This window comes from Euprymna scolopes, chromosome 46 (assembly GCF_053919585.1).
Source record: "Euprymna scolopes isolate OS-2025 chromosome 46, ASM5391958v1, whole genome shotgun sequence".
NCBI lineage: Eukaryota > Metazoa > Mollusca > Cephalopoda > Sepiida > Sepiolidae > Euprymna > Euprymna scolopes.
In genome coordinates, this window is record NC_136527.1 from 177,124,022 (window position 1) to 177,148,563 (window position 24,542).

The 24,542-nt window shown below is 26.8% G+C and overlaps 1 protein-coding gene across 1 annotated transcript; it reads left to right on the forward strand.

Annotated features, from left to right (window-relative positions):
• The first annotated feature begins 4,054 nt into the window (after positions 1–4,054).
• On the forward strand, positions 4,055–21,035 carry LOC145270544 (uncharacterized). Its single transcript, XM_080126188.1, has 2 exons — positions 4,055–4,540; positions 18,755–21,035. The coding sequence occupies exon 2, from the start codon at positions 19,061–19,063 to the stop codon at positions 20,171–20,173; it is 1,113 nt and encodes a 370-aa protein (XP_079982314.1). The 5' UTR covers positions 4,055–4,540; positions 18,755–19,060; the 3' UTR covers positions 20,174–21,035.
• Positions 21,036–24,542: the final 3,507 nt, after the last annotated feature.

Sequence of the window (24,542 nt, forward strand, 5' to 3'; positions counted from 1 at the left end):
TAAATTTTTCAGGAAAAAAAGGTTAAGTTAAAAACGTTTTAAAATCAAGGCATAAAAATGTTAAATTAAAAATTGTTTTTATTAATCATACTAAATAATATAAGATAGGCAAGTACGATTGACAATGTTCAATTTATGTAAAAATGACACCAGTAAATAGGATTGCTGGACTTTAATAAATGCCTGTAGCTAAATTTTTAAGGAAAAAGGTCCAAGTTAAAAACGTTCAAAAGAAATAAAACCAGAAAAATGCTTGATTGAAAATTGTTTTTTTAATCATACTAACTTGCCCTGTCGTAAGATACGCTTAAATATATTTTAATTCATGCAAATTTAACATTCATTATTCTAACAGCGCCAATTCTATAGTGATTATTATAGTATACCTAATCCATAGTACTGGCCCGGTATACAGTACTGATTTCAAAAGATAATAAAAAATGACATGGGTGCCATCAGCTTGAATAGAAAGCAAAACATTTAACGGTCCAACTCCAGTCGATATCATTCAAACGATCGTCAAATGGATAAGAAATAGTTAAATATGAATTGACTTTAACGTTTAAATGTATATTTACGCATGCATAAAAAGACAATTTAATTTGATTTATACATGCGAATTGTCAATAATTATTTTCAATTTTAACACCTTAGCAATTATTTTTACCGACTAAATACCAAATTGAATTTATTTCACAGGTTCAAATCCACTATATAAAAATGTGAAGTTTTTATACCAAACATTGACAGAAGCATTTTGTAGAGAAGTTCCGCACACAGTCAGAAGATTGACGGACTAAACAGGATTATTATTATGATAATTATTGAATTCAAGAGATGATGTCATTGATATTTGTAAAAATAGAAACAGAATCTAATCAAGACGATTTAGGATAAAAAATAAGTTGCTGTTCTTACAACCAAGATTTTAGGTCGTACGAATTTTTATTTGCAGTTTTTCAAAGGATTCGTCAAATCAGAATCAAACAGATAAGTTCTGTTTTTTTTTACACAGTGATCACCACTGATCAAGGCCCGGAAGCCACTCAGGGATAAAGGTTATTGCAAGTACATTACGTTAGTGTGGAGATTTGATGAAGTGTTTACTTAAGGGCGTGGTTCATTAGGAATTTGTTAACGTTGGACTTGAAGACATCCAAGTTGTTATCCGGTGGGAAGCAGGCAGACGTAACAGCGTTCAACAGGCGTGCAGTTCTAAGAAAGAAGCTTTCTTCATGGAATCCGCGTTTTGATTAAGGCACAGATATAGAGTGGGGGAAATTTTTCACAGTGGATTCAGCTAGACGAGTGTTTTTCGTGAAAGATTGGCGAGGGGGGACCACAGATTGGAGTTAAGACGAGCACCTGCCATGGAAATAACGATAAAACAAGTATAGGCTCGCAACGTCTCTTTTGTGGGAGAGAGGTTGCAGGGTAGAGAAAAGGGCATCCCCCACTAAGCTACGAAGTCTATTTTGTACTGTGTCAAGGCAGGATAGGCTGTTTTTATCAGCTCCTGCCCAGATATGGCAACAGTATTCCATCCTTGGATTCATCGATAAATAATGTTAAAACTTCAGAGAATTTTTTTTATCTTTTTTGTTATATGTCGTGTTCATACTCTCATCACTAGACGATCAAATATATTCGACACGTAATTAATATTTAATGTCGTATATCTCCTTTACCAATAAATTTTTGATGTCTACCCATGTCCTCAGAGGAAGAAAAATAGGAAATATTATAAATGGTTTATACCTACTTTACTAAATGCAATAAACGTAGAAAATTATTTTTAAAAAACTGTTCTTAAAGTTTCCAAATCATAGAGTAAGGTAAATTATATATTGGTAGAAATGAAACGGATACTGAATATCATATCCAAATTGTTTGTAAATCCCGAAGTGAGCGTCTTTGGTAAAAGGATCGAATGCATATCTTGATTCTTCCACGACACAAGGTAACAATCCGAAGTAGGCATAATTCTTTGGTTTCTCTTTTAGTTAGATGATAAATTCGGTTAATATTTTATCATATATATTCGCTGAAGATGTTTTTTACATTATTTAAGTTTTATCTTGATTTGATGGATCCTTTGAAAATCTGCAAATAAATTTGATTTGACGGATCATTTAAAAAACTGCGACTAAAGATTAGTAATACCTTGTAATTACAGCAATGTTTCACCATCGTAAAGCTGATTTTTACTATGGACATTTTCCGACATTCTTCTGAGCTCGCAGCCATTATCGTCAGTGAATCGTCTTTCCTCCGCTGACTAACGACTGTCGAATCCTCTCTGACTTCCAACTATTGACTAATTTCTACATGTATCTCATTACGTACTGTTTCACTGTATCACAACCCATCAGGGCGGCTAGAGAAGCCAGGATTGAAACTCAACCGCCTAAACGACAGTCGACACTTCCTACGGTCACGCTATTCTACTGTTGCTATGACGGCATGTGAATTAACAATGTTTAAACATTGTCCAAACGCCTAAGCTCTATTTATTTACACAAAGATTAATACGTTAGTGGCAGTTTGGTTATCATTTCTCAATATGCTCAACTCAATATAGCGAGCATTAAAGTCATCCACATAAAGTATTGTTACGCTGTATAACAGCGCATCAATGCAGCTAGACAAGCAATTACCTCTGCGCTTCTATGACGGGCATGTGAATGTTCAAATTGTTTAAATGCTTAAGCCCGATTTGTTTACAAAAAGATTGTATCTTTCTTCTGACTATGTACTGAAGTTCTTTAAAAAAAAATCTCTTCTGTTAATGTTTGGTAAGCAGACTTTAAAATTATTACATAAGAGATTTGAATCATGGAACAAATTCGATTTGGTATCTAGCAAGTAAAAATGATTGGTAAGGTTTTAAAATTGAAAAAAATGACAATTCGCATGTAATAAATTTATAAAGTAAAAATAATGGCTAAAGTGTTAAAATTGAAAACAAATATTTTGACAATTCGCATGTATAATGCAGATTAAATTGCCTTTCCATGCATGCGTAAATATAAAGTATTGTTTCGCTGTACCACAGCTCATCAGTGCAGCTAGACTACCTCGGCGCTTCTATGACGAGAATGTGAATTGATAACGTTCAAACATTGTCCAAACGTTTAAGCTCCATTTATTTACAAAAATATTGTGTCTGTCTTCTGACTGTGTACTGAAATTCTTTACAAAACTCATCTGTCAATGTTTAGTAAACAGACTTTTAAATTTTTATATGAGGGAGTTGAATCCATGGAACGAATTAGATTTGGTATTTAGCAAGTAAAAATAATTGCTAAGGTGTTACAATTGAAAAAAAATGATAATTCGCATATAATAGATTTATAAAGTAAAAATAATTGCTAAGGTGTTAAAATTAAAAATAAATATTGACAATTCGCATGTATAAGAAGATTAAATTGGCTTTCCATGCATGCGTAAATATACATTTAAACGTTAAAATCGTTTAATTTTTTAACTATTTCTTATCCATTTCACGATAGTTCAAATGAAGCTGGAGCGCTAGATGTTTTGCTTTCTATTTAAGCTGATGGCACCCGAGTCATGTTTTTGTTAACTTTTGTAATCACTACTATATATCGGGTACAATATATTAATCAATAGGGTAATAGCTCTATAATATTGAATATGAAATCTGCGTGAACTAAAATATCATATTTAAGCGCAGTTTACAGCCGGGAAACGCCAGGTGACATTACAATGTATTATAATATAAAAATCACTATTAAAATTGTCGTTATGAGAATAATGAATATGAAATCTGCATAAATTAAAATATATTTAAACGTATTTTACGACCGGACAAGTTTGTATGATTAATAAAAACAATTTGCAATTTAGAATTTTTATGACTTTTTTTAAAACGTGTTTAACTTGACCTTGTTTTAATTCATGAAAAATTTAGCTACAGCCATTTATTAAAGTCCAGCAACCATATTTATTGGTGCCATTTTTACATAAATATAGCATTGCCCATCGTGCCTGCCTATGTTACCTTTCGATGGTGGCGAGTCCCAGTGCAAAAGCAAATTTCGTGACAGTGTTGTTGTGTTGACCGTTAGCATATAACTAATGCAGAACAAAGAAATCTTAATTTTATTCGTTTTTTTACCTTTAATTATTTTCGTCTTTTGAATGGACAATACGTTGCAAACATCATCGGAAAACGTTTACTCACACGTAATTAACGAACTTTTAAGAATTTACAACGTTTCATTATAATCGTTTTTTTGTTTATATATCTTTTAATCTTTTTTAATCTTTATATCTTATTTTCATTTTTCAATATTCGTTCAGTCGTTTTTTTTTTTAATCCACGTTTCAATCGTGTTTTTGATTTACACATTTCTAAAAGCTTTTTCTTAATGATTTAGACACGCAGAATCGAATTTGTATGAATTTACCAAAAAAATCCTTAGGTACCAAACACAATTGACAGTCTTGAACAAAAAAGAAATCATCCAATTTTCATGGCTTTTTTTTTTTCGTATTGAATTGCTTAGAAGTAAAGGTAAGTTTTTATTTTTCGATATTTTATTCCTTAACAATTAACAATTTAATGCATTTAAAATAAGATTTTTTTTTATTTCTATGAAAATTTTGATTTCTTTTTTTCCAGATCTTGCGTTTACCAAAAATTTTAAAAAATTTAATCGTAAAGAAATTTGGATTTGAATTACTGTACACATAGATTCGAAAAAGTTGAAAGAAATTTGGTACTAGTGCAGAAACTGATCCGCGCTATTTTTTTAAATCGTATTTCCAAGTTTAATTAAAGTTGGCTCTAAAGCAGAGAGTGATCCGGACGTAAATTATAGCATTATTTAAAAAAAAAAGCCATTCTTAACATGGGGAGGGGAGGGTGTTTTCTACCTATTCTATACTTTTAACCTTACAATTGAATAATAAAAAATATATCATAAAACTTTAAGGTACTAGTGCAGAGATTGATCCGCGCTATTTTTTAAATTGTATTTCCAAGTTTAAAGTTTTATGATGTTTTTTTTTAAATTCAATTGTAAGGTTAACGTATAGAATAGGTACAAAACACCGTCCCCTCCCCATGTTAAGAATGGCTTTTTAAATAATAACGTTATTATTTATGTCCGGAACTAGTACCAAAGTTGTAATTTAATTTGTAAGGAGTAAAAGGGTTATTAATATTTGTTTAATTTTGAATCAATTTATAACACGAAGTGATTTTTATTTTCCCATTAAAATTGAAAATAAAAGCAATATTTTTAATAGTAAATTGCTTTCTATAAATTCATGTTCACATTTTGGGGCACCGGGTTAAAATATCAAACGTATAAGTGGCATTAACAGTCGGCAGCCATTTTGAGTAGAAATTTACACATTTACCAATTTAATTTCTGGTTCTAGTGCAGAGAGTGATCCGCGCATAAATAATAACGTTATTATTTAAAAAGCCATTCTTAACATGGGGAGGGCACGGTGTTTTGTACCTATTCTATACTTTAACCTTACAAGTGAATAAAAAATACATCATGAAACTTTAATTAAACTTGGAAATACGATTTAAAAAATAGCGCGGATCACTCTCTGCACTAGTACCACAACTTTCTAGTACTTACACAAAATACGGGTCGTGCTGAAATAATTGCGTTATTTAGAAACCCATACGTAACATAGGGAGCGCGGTGGCTAAAAAAAAAGAAGCTATTCTGTAGTTTTATTTATAATTTAATGAACAACAGATACCATAAAAATTGAATGTAACCTAGAAATAAGAAAAATTAGTATGAAGAAAAAAAAACCCGACTCTAACTAAGTATTCTAATTATTATAATGATAAAAAAATGTTTTTTTTTTGTTTTTTGCAACAAAATCTGGGGGGGGGGTTCTCGAGTACATCGAATAGTAAGCGTTTATTACGATCGTCTTACGCAATTCTACTGCAGTGTATCAGAAATTTCGTGAAAATAGTGAATAATTCCACCCCATCTTTCCAAGCTTATAACTCCTCGAAAAATGTAATTCAAGCCCTAATTATTTTTCAATTAAAGGAGCAAGGACCAAGGTTTCATTAAAAAAACAAAAAAAACAAAAAAAAAACAATGTGTTTTTTTTTTTTTTTTAAAAGGTTTTAAACTTCGGACTTTACAGGTAAATTTCTAAAAAAAATTTTTGTTTTAAATTTGAATATATTATTTATTGACCTTTTCTCTTCAATTTGTGATATATATATAAGACTTTGAAACATAAATTAATTATTTACTTTTTAATAGAAACTTGAAAATGGGGGGGGCGTGAATAAAAAAAAAACGTTTGTCTAAAATATATTCAGTTTATTGGAAAGAACATAAAATTTCACATTGACCCTGAAAATATCGTAAAAATAGAATCAATAGAAAAATTTTGATAGATTTTTAAAGTTTAAAAATTGAAAAATATTGAGTTCGGAAAATTCATTACTGTTTTAAAAAAAAAATTCTATTACTTTTAAAACAACTGTAATAGTTTATTTTGGAAGTATAATCCATAAAGAAAATAAATAACCCACTTTTAACGGAGAAATTACGAGATTTTTATATTTTATTCGGAGTTTCGTGTTAGGGGTTTCAAAAATTCCTACAAAAATTCTGATACACCTACTGCAACAACGTTGTGAACTACAAATCCAATGTTGTACATTCCGACCATTCGACATTACACACAACCTGCATAAAAGGAAATTTGAGTTTGTGTAATCCATACGATGAGGGTCAAATACCCAAGAAATATATTCAGAATGCCTTCATATATATATATATATGAAGGCACCATAAAAGGCACCATAAAAATTCAGAGTATATTTCTTCGGTAAAAAATCATTTACTAATATACCCTATGGAGTGTTTAAAAAAATAATTAAAAATGTTTAAGCTGAAAAAATAATTGTTTATAAAACGGTGTATAGAAGAGAAGCCAACAAACAAAGAATTTTTTTTAAATTCAAACAAAGAAACAAAAAAATATTACCAAAGGCAAGATAAGTTACTCTTTTCTGTATCTGGATAAGCTTTGAATTTTTAACGTATTATGAAGATTTATGCCGTTCGAAAAAAATATAAAATAAGTGCCGAGTTGCAGAGTTAAAAAGAAAATATGACCGACAAGAAATGCCTTATTTGAAGTGTCATTACTGGCTTAAAACTCTACAAATAAACTAAATACTGAAAGAAATTGATTCAATACTGTCACCGTGAAATTAATTGGATAACTTCCTATCAGTATATTGTTTTGTTGTTATGATTTAAGCGATTATCGAGACTTCCCAGTTAAATGATTGCATGTCGGCCATCTTCTCGTCCTAACTTACCAAATCGGCAGCACTTTTGTTTCAGATTAAATAGACGCTTTAAAATATGTACAATCACACAGAACTTATTCAGGTAGGAAACAGAATAATTTATCTTGCCTTTGGTAACATTAATTTGTCAAATATTTTTTATTTTTCGTTTTTAGGGGTTTCTATTTTTCTTTTTTTCTTTTTTTACAGCGGAAAAACACGTTTTTATGAGAGCGCGTTGGAGGCAGACATCTTGTTTTTTTTTTTTAAATTTGTTTGAATTTGATAAAGACAACGGGGAGATAACTCTATGTAAAGCGCCCATACTCCCTCCCTATCTTTAATTCTAGCTTTTCTTACTAAAAATCGAACCTTTTGCTTGGTATCATAACATTTTTTTTTTCGCTGTAAAAAAAAAAAAAAAAAAAAAAAAAAACTACTTGATAAAATTAAGTGAAATTCTTTTTTCGGAGAACTTCGTTCCATAGCGCATACGTACAATCTAACCTTTTTTCGATATTTTCCTTTTTTAATGTCTTGAATAAACTGTACAAATGCCCAAATTATTCAGGAATATATTATATGGAATACCGCATTACGCTGAGGTGTAAAAAAAAAATAAATAAAAATAAATAAATAAATAAATAAAATAAAGTATAATATGATTTTTTTTTTTAATTCGGAAAAAATGTTTTTTATGAAGAGACAAATGAAATAATAACTTTGACTTTCTTTTACTTTGGCATCCCCGTTCTTCTGAGATACTGGGAACATGGCGGGGTATGCGAAAAATTCGTCCTCGGCAATATGTTAAGTCAAACGTCAATGTTAGTTTTATTTTAAAAAAGAAAAGAAAAACGAGATGTTTTTTTTTCACTTGCCTTACAAACTTTCTTTGAACTTTTAAACAAAATTTCACATTCATAAAATATAGACTTTATACACCTTTTATAATATAAAATTTAAACATTTATTTATCCAAAATATATGATGAAAAATCGCCCCCGGTTTTATCATTTCGCAGTAATGTCCAAAAATTACGAAAAAAAAAAAAACGAAGACGTAGAAATTAATTTACAAAAAAAACAAGGTACTTGTACAGTCTAATCAAGACATTAAAAAAAATTAAGAAAATGAAAAAAAAAATATGGCATTATTTTTAGTTTACCGATCCCTCGGCATTCATCTTTAATTTGTCGACTTCTATAAATTTTCGGGTACATTGAGAAAGAATATCGCATTCATTTTTTGCGCAAACAAGTAGTTATCACTATTTGAAGACGTTTAGTATCCAACGTAATCACTATTGTTTTGCTGGTGGCCATCTTGTTTCCCGATTAGGAAAAAAAAAACGCCAAAAAGAACTAAAGGGGCCAAAACATAACCCAAACATATTTTTCGGCTTCAAGGCCGAATTGACCCCCCCCTCTCACCCTTCCGGACATTTTTCAGCTTCCCGATATCGAAACGGACAGTACTTTTGTCACTTTCTTAATTACATTAAATTTTTTTCACTTTCTTAGTTAAATTAATTTTTTTCACTTTCTTAATTACATTATTTTTTTTTCACTTTCTTAATTGCATTAATTTTTTCACTTTTCTTACTAAACTGCGAGCACGCGCATAATCACTTGACGTTTCACTAAGTGCATGAATACATGGCGGACATTTTAAATTACAAGAGATATTTATCATAAAATAAAGTCTTCAGCTCATTTAAAAGTAAAAATATTACATTCAGTAAGTTTTCACGAGCGGTTATGTTTTCATTTTTTTTTTGGGGGGGGGGTATTCCATTATAGAACTTGTATAGGTTAACAGGTGCTTCTGCGGTTTAATTAACCGTTTTTTCATAAGTCACGCGCCGTCATTTATCGAGTAGAATACTATTCAACATTTCACAGAATTTCGGTGTTTACATTTGGGGGAGGTGAAGGAGGGGTGGGGGCGGTTTTGCTGTAGCCCCCAAAAAAGAACGAAAAACATAAGATATGCTTTTGTAAACCCCTCGTGAAATTTTTTTTTTTTTTTTTTTTTTTAGATCAATTAAAAGTTGTTAATACTATGGAAATCGTAAATTTGCGACGGATTTGATCATCAGATTTGTGGCCAGCAACATCAAATACCCCTAAAATATTCTATTGTAGCGAAAGGTAATATTTACCTTTTAATTTATTTTAATAAATATTACTCTAAATACTGTTTTTAATTTGTGGTCTTGTCTTTACGTTATTTCCTTTCGCTTAAGATGTCTTGGAATTTACCCCTTCCTCCTCCAATAAACCTTTTTTTTTTTTTTTTTTTTTTTTTGCGTCAACACAAGTGGTGGGAAAGAGGGGATTCCAGTTACATGTGACATATTTAGCCTTTTTTGGCGTTTTTTCGCTATTGGAAAACAAGATGGCCACCATTAAAATGATAAGGATTACGTTGGATACTGACAGTCTTCAAATACTGATAACTGCGTGTTTGCGCAAATAATAAATGCGATATTCGTTCTCAGCGTACTCGAAAACTTATATCAGTCGACAAATTAAAGGTGAATGCCGAGGGGTCGGTAAACTAAAAATTTACCAAAAATATATTGTACGTACTCGTTATGGTATAAAGTGGTACTTGTACAGTTTAGTCACGACATTAAAAAATGAAAATATCGAAAAAAGTTTAAATTGTTTGCATGCGTTATAGAACGAAGTCTCCAGAAAAAAATTCACCTAATTTCATTAAGTATTTTTTTTTTTTTTTTTTTACCGCGTCAAACACGTTTCTATGAGAGTGCATTAAAGGCGGCCATATTGGATTTAAAAAAATTGTTTGAATTTTATAAATGACAAAGGGAGATCACTCCAGTTAAAGCACTGCCACCCTTCCCCATCTTTAAATACTAGCTTTTCTTCCTAAAAATCGAACATTTTGCTCGGTATCATAAAAAATTTTTTTCGCTCTAAAAAAAATTACTTGATGAAATTAAGTGAAATTTTTTTTCAGAGAACTTCGTCCCATGACGGATACATACAATTTAAGCTTTTTTCAATATTTTCATTTTTTTAATGTCGTGACTAAACTGTAGAAGTACCAAAACAAAATTTCGAAGTGAATAAAGTTCTGCTAAAATTCCTAAGATAAAAAAAAAACTTCCTTTGTTACGATTCGAACTCTTCGGTTTCTTTCATTTACCAAATCTCAATTTTCGTTAATTGTATTCGAAACATATTAAATTAATATGCACTTTTCTACTTCATCGTTTTTCGCAATTTTTGGATATGTTCATTATTGTGGCATGACAATAAAGTAGATACCATTGGTTTTGCTTGAGTTTGTATTTCAGCTTTAGATACAATTAGTTTTATTTTAAAGTCTGTATTTCGACTTTAGATGTAATAAAAGCACCTTATATTTTAATATTTCCCAATACTGTTTATAAAAAAATAGATTTTATAATTTAAAAATTATGAAAAAAAAAAGAAAAGAAAAAGGTACTTGTACAGTTTAACAAATATATTAAAAAATGAAAATATCAAAAAGTTTCAATTGTACATATCCTTAGGATCATTATGGTATGAAGTACTCTGAAAAAAAAAAAAAAAACAACTAAATTTCATCAAGTATTTTTTACAGCGTAAAAACAATTCATGATACCAAACAAAAGGTTTGATGTTTAGGAAGAAAAACAAGTATTAAGGATGGGGAGTGTTGGCGCTTTAAATTGAGTTATTTCCCCGTGATGTGGTCAAAATAATTCCAAGATGCCTACCTTCAACGCGCTGCCATGAAAACGTGTTTTTCCGATGTAAAAATAAAAAAAAACTTACTCGATCAAATTAAGTGAACATTTTTTTTTAAATATAACTTCTTTTTTTCTCGATATTTTCAGTTTTACTGTCTTGATTAAACTATACAAGCGCCACAAATAAATGATGTTAAATTTGAAATGTTTTATTTTTATTTTTATTTTTAGTCCAATTTAAAAGCATAAAAAACTGATTTTATTGTGAAATAAAATTTACAAAATGAAAATTTCTTTAATAATATATTATTTTCTAGTTGCCTGTCATTGTGAATGAACATTGTTCAATTTACCATTTATATCTTGGTGTGCGTGCGTAAGTGATCTTTTATAATAACGCATTTCAGATGAAACCAGAATTACGTACTTACTTGTCAGGTAAAAATAAATTTAAATTTCAAGAATTCCGAAAAAAAATGACCCAGTAAAAAATAATTTCAAGTAGAATAGAAGTTAAAACTTGTCGATAGCAAAACTCCGTTTTTGGGTTGTTTTAAAAATGGAATAGAAATTAAAATTCGTTTCGTTTTACTCTCTTTTTTATTATGTCAAATTGGTTGCATATTTTACCAAAGTAATGGTTGACAAATATACTTTTCCATTAAAGAAATTTAGATTTCTCAGAAAATGCCATTTTCTTCTCACCGACACAGCATCTTTTCCTCTATTTTTTTTTCGTCTGGCAATAAAACATACGTTGCGCAAAGGCACATTCGACTTTTCGGCGCTTCTACACTATTGAGACGAACTTTTGGAAATCGTAAACCTGAATTTAACATGAATTTTACGATGGTATCGACGTATTCCTCGTATTTTTAAGATGATTATATAAAAAAAAAATGACGAAAATTGAAAAGGGGAAAATCATTTATTTAAAATAGAACATAGATTTAGGAGAAAACGGACAATTTTGAGTTTTTATTAAAACAAGAAGGTGGCAATTTTTCACTTGTTAACACGATTAAAGTTGTTTTGTTTAATAATACAGTAATATCAAAGTAATTTCGAATCCATAATTTGGAAGTTACATTGTAATTTATTAGAACTGACAAAAAATCAGAAATCATTGCCTTTTTTATCTGAAAACTCCATTTATCGATTACAAAATTTCGTCCTAATAATTATTTAAAAGTTTGCGTAAGGAAATATAATTTTAATAAAACAATTTAATAATAAAAGCAACATTGCATTGTTATAAAGTAATGTTTTTTTTCGGAAGATGAATAATTTAAATGAAACTTTTTTTTTTTTCGAATTAAATCAACATTGAAGGGTCAACAACAAAGTAATAATTTAAATGAAACATTTGTTTCAAATTAAAACAACATTTATTAAAGAAAGTAGAAATTAGATTTAGGAGAAAAGACATAGGAAAGCTCAAAAAGGGGGATAATTTTGCGTTATGGATTGTTATGTCTTTTTTTTTCGGAACAGATGAATAATTTAAATGAAACATTTTTTCAAATTAAATCAACATTGAAGGGTCAACAAAATTTAATTTAAATGAAACATTTTTCGAATTAAAGCAATATTGAAGGGTCATAAACAAATTAATAATTAAAATGAAACATTTTTCAAATTAAATCAACATTAAAAGGTAAACAACAAATTAATAATTGAAATGAAACATTTTTTCAAAATAAAACAACATGAAAAGGTCAACAACAAATTCATAATTTAAATGAAATATTTTTCAAATTAAATAAAAAATTAAAAGGTCAACAACAAATTAATAATTTAAATGAAAAATTTTTCAAATTAAAGCAACATTAAAAGGTCAACAACAAATTAATAATTTAAATGAACATTTTTCAAATTAAAACAACATTAAAAAGTCAACAACAAATTCATAATTAAAATGAAACATTTTTGCAAATTAAAACAAGATTAAAAGGTCTACAACAAATTCATAAGTTAAATGAACATTTTTCAAATTAAAGCAACATTAAAAGGTCAACAACAAATTCATAATTTAAATGAAACATTTTTCAAATTAAAGCAACATTAAAAGGTCAACAACAAATTAATAATTTAAATGTAATATTTTTTTTCAAATTAAATCAACATTAATAGGTCAACAACAAATTAATAATTTAAACGAAACATTTTTAAAATTAAAAAAATAAATAAAAGGTCAACAACAAAGTAATAATTTAAATGAAACATTTTTAAAATTATAAAAATAAATAAAAGGTCAACAACAAATTAATAATTTAAATGAAACATTTTTCGAATTTAATCAACATTAAAAGGTCAACAACAAATGAATAATTTAAATGAAACATTTTTCAAATTAAATCAACATTAAAAGGTCAATAACAAATTAATAATTAAAATGAAACATTTTTAAAAATTATAAAAATAAATAAAAGGTAAGCAACAAATTAATAATTTAAATGAAACATTTTGCGAATTTAATCAACATTAAAAGGTCAACAACAAATTAATAATTTAAATGAAACATTGTTGAATAAAAGCAACTTAAAGGGTCAACAACAAATTAATAATTTAAATGAAACATTTTTCAAATTAAAGCAACATTGAAGAGTCAACAATAAATTAATAATTTAAATGAAACATTGTTGAATAAAAACAACATTGAAGGGTCAACAAATAATTAATAATTTAAATGAAACATTTTTCAAATGAAAGCAACATTGAAGAGTCAACAACAAATTAATAATTTAAATGAAACATTGTTGAATAAAAGCAACACTGAAGGGTAAACAACAAATTCATCATTAAAATGAAACATTTTTGCAAATTAAAACAACACTAAAAGGTCTACAACAAATTCATAAGTTAAATGAACATTTTTCAAATTAAAGCAACATTAAAAGGTCAACAACAAATTCATAATTTAAATTTAATATTTTTTTTTCAAATTAAATCAACATTAATAGGTCAACAACAAATTAATAATTTAAATGAAACATTTTTAAATTAAATCAACATTAAAAGATCAACAACAAATTAATAATTTAAATGAAAAATTTTAAAAATTAAAGCAACATTAAATGGTCAACAAAAAATTAAGAATTTAAATGAAACATTTTTTAAATTAAAGCAACATTAAAAGGTCAACAACAAAGTAATAATTTAAATGAAACATTTTTTCAAATTAAAGCAACATTAAAAGGTCAACAAAAAATTAAGAATTTAAATGAAACATTTTTTCAAATTAAAGCAACATTAAAAGGTCAACAAAAAATTAATAATTTAAATGAAACATTTTTCAAATTAAAGCAACATTAAATGGTCAACAACAAAGTAATAATTTAAATGAAATATTTTTCAAATTAAACCAACATTAAAAGGTCAACAACAAATTAATAATTTAAATGAAACATTTTTCAAATTAAATCAACATTAAAAGGTCAATAACAAATTAATTAATTAAATGAAACATTTTAAAAAATTATAAAAATAAATAAAAGGTCAACAACAAATTCATAATTTAAATGAAACATTTTTCAAATTAAAGCAACATTAAATGGTCAACAACAAATTAATAATTTAAATGAAACATTTTTCAAATTAAATCAACATTAAAAGGTCAACAACAAATTCATAATTTAAATGAAACATTTTTCAAATTAAATCAACATTAAATGGTCAACAACAAATTAATAATTTAAATGAAACATTTTTCAAATTAAAGCAACATTAAAAGGTCAACAACAAATTCATAATTTAAATTTAATATTTTTTTTTCAAATTAAATCAACATTAATAGGTCAACAACAAATTAATAATTTAAACGAAACATTTTTAAAATTATAAAAATAAATAAAAGGTCAACAACAAATTAATAATTTAAATGAAACATTTTTAAATTAAATCAACATTAAAAGATCAACAACAAATTAATAATTTAAATGAAAAATTTTAAAAATTAAAGCAACATTAAATGGTCAACAAAAAATTAAGAATTTAAATGAAACATTTTTTAAATTAAAGCAACATTAAAAGGTCAACAACAAATTAATAATTTAAATGAAACATTTTTCAAATTAAAGCAACATTAAAAGGTCAACAAAAAATTAAGAATTTAAATGAAACATTTTTTCAAATTAAAGCAACATTAAAAGGTCAACAACAAAGTAATAATTTAAATGAAACATTTTTTCAAATTAAAGCAACATTAAAAGGTCAACAAAAAATTAAGAATTTAAATGAAACATTTTTTCAAATTAAAGCAACATTAAAAGGTCAACAAAAAATTAATAATTTAAATGAAACATTTTTCAAATTAAAGCAACATTAAATGGTCAACAACAAAGTAATAATTTAAATGAAATATTTTTCAAATAAAACCAACATTAAAAGGTCAACAACAAATTAATAATTTAAATGAAACATTTTTCAAATTAAATCAACATTAAAAGGTCAATAACAAATTAATTAATTAAATGAAACATTTTAAAAAATTATAAAAATAAATAAAAGGTCAACAACAAATTCATAATTTAAATGAAACATTTTTCAAATTAAAGCAACATTAAATGGTCAACAACAAATTAATAATTTAAATGAAACATTTTTCAAATTAAATCAACATTAAAAGGTCAACAACAAATTAATAATTTAAATGAAACATTTTTCAAATTAAATCAACATTAAATGGTCAACAACAAATTAATAATTGAAATGAAACATTTTTCACATTAAAACAACATTAAAAGGTCAACAACAAATTAATAATTTAAATGAAACATTTTTTAAATTAAATCAACATTAAAAGGTCAACAACAAATAAATAATTTAAATGAAACATTTTTAAAATTAAATTAACATTAAAAGGTCAACAACAAATAAATAATTTAAATAAAACATTTTTCAAATTAAATCAACATTAAAAGGTCAACAACAAATTAATAATTGAAATGAAACATTTTTAAATTAAAACAACATTAAAAGGTCAACAACAAATTAATAATTTAAATAAAACATTTTTCAAATTAAATCAACATTAAAGGTCAACAACAAATTAATAATTTAAATGAACATTTTTCAAATTAAATCAACATTAAAAGGTCAACAACAAATTAATAATTTAAATGAAACATTTTTCAAATTAAAACAACATTAAAAGGTCAACAACAAATTAATAATTTAAATGAAACATTTTTCAAATTAAAACAACATTAAAAGGTCAACAACAAATTAATAATTTAAATGAAACATTTTTTCAAATTAAAGCAACATTAAAAGGTCAACAACAAATAAATAATTTAAATAAAACATTTTTCAAATTAAATCAACATTAAAAGGTCAATAACAAATTAATAAATTAAATGAAACATTTTAAAAAATTATAAAAATAAATAAAAGGTCAACAACAAATTAATAATTTAAATGAAACATTTTTCAAATTAAAGCAACATTAAAAGGTCAACAACAAATTAAGAATTTAAATGAAACATTTTTCAAATTAAATCAACATTAAAAGGTCAATAACAAATTAATAATTAAAATAAAACATTTTTAAAAATTATAAAAATAAATAAAAGGTCAACAACAAATTCATAATTTAAATGAAACATTTTTCAAATTTAATCAACATTAAAAGGTCAACAACAAATTAATTATTGAAATGAAACACTTTTTTTTCAAATTAAAAAACATTAAAAGGTCAACAACAAATTAATAATTTAAATGAAACATTGTTGAATAAAAGCAACATTGAAGGGTCAACAACAAATTAATAATTTAAATGAAACATTTTTCAAATTAAAGCAACATTGAAGAGTCAACAACAAATTAATAATTTAAATGAAACATTGTTGAATAAAAACAACATTGAAGGGTCAACAACAAATTAATAATTTAAATGAAACATTTTTCAAATTAAAGCAACATTGAAGAGTCAACAACAAATTAATAATGTAAATGAAACATTTTTCGAATAAAAGCAACATTAAAATTCTTTAAATGAAACATTTTCCGATGAAGAGCAACATTAGATTTTTTTCGAAACATTTTTTAAATTGGAGATAAATTGTAGTGCTGGTTCGACCGAGAAGCGCCATCAGGCGCCAGATTAGTAAAACGCACAAAAACCTGGCCGTCCACCGCCTACTGCAGAATTGCCTAAAATATTAAAATAATTAATTTTTTAAAAATTCAATTTATAACATTATATAATCATTTCTGCAATATTTTAAGTTATGAATTTATTATAATTTTTACTAGAATATATTGTCCTTTTCTTTTCCAATAATAATGACTAGTCTTTTACTTTTCCAGGTTTTAGAGTAACTATATTACTTTTCAGGCTCGCATTTGTATATTGTAATATATATACATATATATATATATATATATATATATATATATATATTTATATGCTTCATAACGTTTTAATCTTGTTTTTTTACAATTATTAATCTAATATATAAATTATTTAGATGCTTTTTATATTGAATATGTACTAATTTATTAAATTTCCCTGTGTTTCTATCTTAATTTTACATTATTTTGTATTATTGATCTTCGCCTAATTTAAAATTTATAATTAAAATTTTATCTTCTTAAGGACAATCTCATTTCAATTTCCCTCGCCATATATATATATAATATATATATATATATATATATATATATATATATATATATATATATATATATATATATAATGTTCTTCATAACCATGTTTAAACCTTTTTCCAATGATAAATATAATATAAAATTATAATTTACGCTTGAAAATATCCTAATTAATTATTGAATCAATATAACGTCATATCATCATAGTTATGATTGTATCAATAAAAGATACTCATCAACGTCATGATTGTATCAATATAAAATATATTCATCATGGTTATGATTGTATCAATATAAAAGATAGCCATCATAGTTATGACTGTATCAATATAAAAGATAGCCATCATAGTTATGATTGTATCAATATAAAAAATATTAATCATAGTTATGATTGTATCAATATAAAAGATATTCATCGTAGTTATGATTGTATCAGTATAAAAGATATTCATCGTAGTTATGATTGTATCAGTATAAAAGATATTCATCATAGTTATGATTGTATCAATATAAAATATATTCATCATAGTTATGATTGTATCAATATAAAATATATTCATCATAGTTATGATTGTATCAATATAAAACATATTCATCATTGTTATGATTGTATCAATATAAAAGATGTTCATCATAGTTATGATTATATCAATATAAAAAATATTTATCATAGTTATGATTGTATCAATATAAAAGATATTCATCATAGTTATGATTGTATCAGTATAAAAGATATTCATCGTAGTTATGATTGTATCAATATAAAAGAAATTATTCGTAGTTATGATTGTATCAATATAAAAGATAGCCATCATAGTTATGATTGTATCAATATAAAAAATATTAATCATAGGTATGATTGTATCAATATAAAAAAATATTAATCGTAGTTATGATTGTATCAATATAAAAGATATTCATCATAGTTACGATTGTGTCAATATAAAAGATATTAATCATAGTTATGATTGTGTCAGCATGAATGTGAAATCTCTAAATAATTTTCATAATGATAAAAAATTTAAAAATATTTTATTACAAAAATCACTTAAAATAATATTGGCAATAAATGAAATAAATTAATGTTTTCTTTGCAGATGTTCCTGCTTGAACGCTTTTGTTGAATCTGAACTAGTATGTGAATTTTTCATCTTCTTAAAAAATACATCTAGTGCAACATATGAGCCACACAAAAGAAAACTTATTTTTTCTCAGAAATAAAATCTAATTCGACATATGACAAAGCTGAGGATTCGTGTGGAATGTTTTATTCTGATGAATCAAATTCAGCAAAACATAAGGATTGGTGTTAAATTGTTTCTTCTCGATTATCAAATCTAGAGAAGCCTGTAAGAACTCTTTCTGAAGAAACCAAATCTCAGGAACAAAATCTACCGATCCATATGAGTACTCACACTGAGGAAAAGCCATACCCTTGGGACGAATGGGAGTATTCACGTTCTGCGAACCCAAATCTAGCGATGCATATGAGTACTCACACTGGGGAAAAGCCGATTTCTCGTGAACAACATCAATATTCACGTTCTGAGAAACCAAATCTAGTAATGCATATGAATACTTACGCTAGAAAAAAGCCATATTCTCGTGAACAATACCAATATTCAAGTTCACAGAAACCAAATCTACCGATGCATATGAGTACTCAGACTGAAGAAAAGTCATATTCCCGGGAACAATGTACATATCCACGTTCTGATCATTCAAATCAACCGATGCATATGAGTACTCACACTGAAGAAAAGTCGTATTCTTGGGAACAAGGGAAATATGCCTGTTCTGAGAAACCAAATCTACCGATCCATACGAGTACTCACACTGAGGAAAAGACATCTCCTTGGGAACAATGGAAATATTCACGTTCTGAGAAACCAAATCCAGCGAGGCATATGAGTACACACACTGGAGAAAAGCCATATTCTTGGGAACAATTGGAATATTCCCGTCCTGAGAAACCAAATCTAGCGAAGCATATCAGAACTAACACTGGAAAAAAGCCATATTCTTGTAAACAATGTACATATTCATGTTTAACTCCATCAAAACTAGAGATACACGTAAGAACTCACACTGGAGAAAGACCATATTCTTGTGGACAATGTCAATATTCATTTTCAACTCGATCAAATCTAGTGAGTCACGTAAGAACTCACACTGGAGAAAGACCATATTCTTGTGGACAATGTCAATATTCATTTTCAACTCAATCAAATCTAGAGAAACACGTAAGAACTCACACTGGAGAAAAGCCATATTCTTGTGAAATATGTGATTATTCATTTTCAGATAAATCAAATCTAGATAAACATATGAAAACTCACACTGGAGAAAAACCATATTCTTGTGGACTATGTGGTTATTCATTTGCACAGAAACAACAACTTACGAGGCACATGAAATTACACATTAGGGGAAACCCATATTCTTGTAAAAAATGTGTATATTCATGTTTTACTAAACGAGGTCTAACAAAACATATGAGACACCATAAAATGTGAAAGTTAGATTTATGTGAACAATGTTAATATTAAAGTTCTCGTAAACAAAATCTTGCTACACCTTTCAGAACTCGCACTTGATTATCTTGTAAGATCAGCTATTAATCAAAAACAAATAAATGCTTACTGGAAATAACTTGAATGATAACTTAACATTGTCCTTGGATGTCTTCAGGCCCTCTTTATAGGTTATTGTGGGAGCCTGCAATGTAGATACTTCTCATTATAAAATGAGCTATTAATAAAAACATCATCAGATAATCATATATAAAACATAATATGAAAAAATACAAACAAATGCTGCACCCAAGATAAGACAGAAATGCGTTTCAGATATAAAGTCTTGATAAAATCTATGCAGATCCATGTGTTTCCATCATTTGTAGCAACAAAGAATAGAGAATTAAGAACTCATAAAACCCATGGATTTTTTATCAAAAGCAAGTTTTTTGCTATCAATACTCCAAATTTGTAGCAAATAAAATAACATCCTGGCTGAGAAATTAAAGAAAAGAAAGCGATGTCACTGCAAAGAAAAATAATTCACTTGTTCGACCCCAAAATAACTGTCGGCGACGAAAGTCTCTTTGTTTTCAATTAAAACAAAAATATCAGCTCTCATAATTAAAAAAGAGAATCACAATTGGCTTCATTCAACAAAGCATCAGAAACACATCTTAAACTACACTACCATTCATTAGAAATGTGGAAGCGATGGTCAATAAGTGCAGAGTATGGAAATGTAGAGAAGAGCTCAGTTGTCAAATGTAAAACTACGAGAATTACAACGACCGAAATAAAGAGTTACTGCTGCTATTCATCATTGTAACATACAACACCATGTGTCTGAAGATTAACCAGATATCTTAAGCTTCATAACTTTAAATTATGACTCCCTCAATTGCAATAACAACGGCCACCCTAGCACAAAACAAGACAACATATTGAAAACGGAAGCTCTTGAATAGACCGATTTGTTGCAGAAATATTGTTTCAGATAAAACAATTTATCGCCTCTTACAGTGCTGTGACTGCTGGAGAACATAACCTGCAGGCTCATTATCTTCTTGTATATAATAAGAGACACAATTTCAACCTCTGGACAACAAAAGATGGCACATAAAAACTTATTATGTTTACGTCCTTAGCCATTACGTTACCTTTGACAGGACCCCTTCAAAATGTAACTAACGACTGCAATTACATACACATTATTTCGTTATATTAAAAAATTACATTTAGTCCGAGGAGCGCCATGATCATCATCGTTCTAATTTAAAAAGGAAGTAGATAAAATTTCACCCTCACTTACACGTACACATAATCTTACGTCTTTAATCCGACAAAATAATGATCTCTTCCTGTTAAATATCCGTCGCCACTGATTGGATGAGAACTATTCATTCTACAATTCTGACATTCGGTTATACCACCAAATATACGAACACTTATCAACTATTAAAACGCTACCATTTTTTTAAAGATATTTTTTCAATGAACTAAAAGAAAATGTTTTACAAATAAATCCTTTTTTCAATGACTTTTTTAAAAATATTTTTTCAGTGAAGTAAAAACAAATTGTTTTACAAATGAATCCATTTCTTTATTGACTTTTAAAGATATTTTTTCAATGAATAAAAAATTATTTTACAAAAATAATCCTTTTTTTTTCAATGATTTTTTAAAGGATATTTTTTCAATGAATAAAAAATTATTTTACAAAAATATTCCTTTTTTTTCAATGATTTTTAAATGATATTTTTTCAATGAATAAAAGATTATTTTACAAAAAAAATCCTTTTTTTTTCAATGATTTTTTAAAAGATATTTTTTCAATGAATAAAAAATTATTTTACAAAAAAAATCCTTTTTTTTTTCAATGATTTTTTAAAAGATATTTTTTCAATGAATAAAAAATTATTTTACAAAAATAATCCTTTTTTTTAATGATTTTTAAAAAAAAATTTTTCAATGAATAAAAAATTATTTTACAAAAATAATCCTTTTTTTTCAATGATTTTTGAAGATATTTTTTCAATGAATAAAGAAATTATTTTACAAAAATAATCCTTTTTTTTTCAATGATTTTTTAAAAGATTTTTTTTCAATGAATAAAAAATTATTTCACAAATAAATCTTTTTTGCGTTTTTTTAAAAAGATATTTTTCGATTAACTAAAAACGATATATTTCGGAAATAAAACAATAAAATTATTAAAACATTTATTTTTGAATTCCTAAGAAAATCTTTGTATTTTTCATTTTTTTTTTTTTTAAGAATTACATTGGTCAGGCGATGTTCTAGTTTTTGTACACTTTAGGAAATACCCGATGAATGGGGGGCACTGAAATGCAAATCTTCCGCATTTCCTAATACAATGTTTAATCACATTTTTATAAGAAGATTATTTTGATTACTTTGATTATTCTAATTACTGTTTTCAGCTTCAACTAATCAAATAATAATGAAATGTTCAGTCTTTAATAATATGATGAATTTCATGTTTTCATAGATTTTAGTTTTTAATGAATTGGGTACACATAAAGGAAAATTACATTCTTAATCATTGACAAATATAATCTTAACTTGATAGGAAAACAATTCGGCACGTAACTAATTTCCGGGCATTTTTACACTAGGGACGAAATAACGATTACACCGTGTTGCGGGGAAGGTGAATCTAAATTCATTGTTGATTTTTTTCTTTAAATAATTGCACGTTTAAATCGTGTTTTTCGTTTTGATTCTTTTATATTTTCATATGTTTTATTGCTAATGAAACAAAACAACGAAACAAAAGTTGTATCAATTTACTCAAGAAGTCAAAACAAACGAAACGAATTTTTCTGTTTTGAACAAAAAAGAAAACACGAATTCATCCCGATTTTTTTTCATTTTGTATTGAATTCCTGGACTGAAAGGTAAGTATTTTTTTTTTTACACGTATGAAATAAATTCCATTAAATCCATTTAAACATTTTATTTTTATTGCAATACAATAAGCAATATTGATTCAACCATGCTTTATAACAAACATGAAAAAAAATATATGAATCTTCGATTTAAAAATCTCCGAAAAACATATTATTCAGTTTGACATTTAGATTTTTTAAATGTTTTTATTTATATAAAACTTATGTGGTTTCTTAGAAAATAATAATTTTTAACATAAACACAATAATTATAAAACTTGTATGCTTTCTTAGAAAATATTAATTTTTAACATAAACATAAGAAGTTGATTGAATTGTTAAACAACTGATCAAAAATTGTTTGTTCGGTTTTTAATTGTTTTAACATTAAAAAAATAAATATTTTCACGTCGCTAGAAAATTGTGTTTGATTTTTTTATATTTCATCCAATATTTATAAAATGAGCCCCCATCACCAATTAGAAATTTGACGTAAAAAAAAAATATTGGTGAATTTTTACAATCGAACCAAGTATAGTTTTTCCTCTAAAAAACTTCTAACACTATTTTGTGAAGAGAGTGATCCGCGCTATTTTTTAAATCATATTTCCACGTTTAATTAAAGTTTTATGATATGTTTTATTCAATTGTAAGGTTAAAGTACAGAATAGGTACAAAACACCGTCCTCCCCCTGTTAAAAATGGCCTTTTGAATAATAACGTTATTATTTCAGCACGGATCACTCCCTGCATGAGTACCCTCTATTTTATGTTATTTATTTTTGTCATTATTTCTGAAAAGCCATTAGAAAACAAAACTTAAATTAAGATTTTGCTCTATAAATGTAACGTAAAATGAATTTAGTTTTGATTTTGGAAGGTAGGATTTGAGCCCACACGTTGTTAACTATTCTGTACTTTAATCTAATAATTTAACAGACAAAAGATATTATAAAAATATCGTTTGTCATAACAAATATTGCAGAATATGTCACCGTGACATTTATTGCGTGGATTTCTTCGAGCATTTTATTTAGATTTTGATTTTTGAGCGATTACCTGGACTTCCACATGACAGTTTCATGTCAGACATTTGTTTTTCTTGTTCTAACGTAAGACTCGAGTTTTTTTCTAAGTACATAAACGCTTAAAAATACATTAAAATACACAACTCATTGGCCTTCGGGGCAAGATCAAAGTGTAGTATCTGTTCTCCAGGTGCTGGACTTCAATTTCTTGTTCTTTGTCAGTGGAGGAGAAATCCTTCACGAATGAGACAATTTTTATTTTTGCTCCTTTCTCCACATGAAAAAACGACCCTGGTGTCTAACTCTGTCCTGTGGGGAGGCACTGTAATTAGGAGCACACAAAAATTTACATAGGTAGGTAGAAGATTTATTTATTCTGCATTTGCTAACATTTATTTGTTATATATTTTATTTTTATCGCTATTTCCT

Excerpts from the sequence above, each read along its gene's own strand:
- LOC145270544 (XM_080126188.1), top strand. The coding sequence starts at position 19,061 with ATGAGTACTCACACTGAGGAAAAGCCATACCCTTGGGACGAATGGGAG.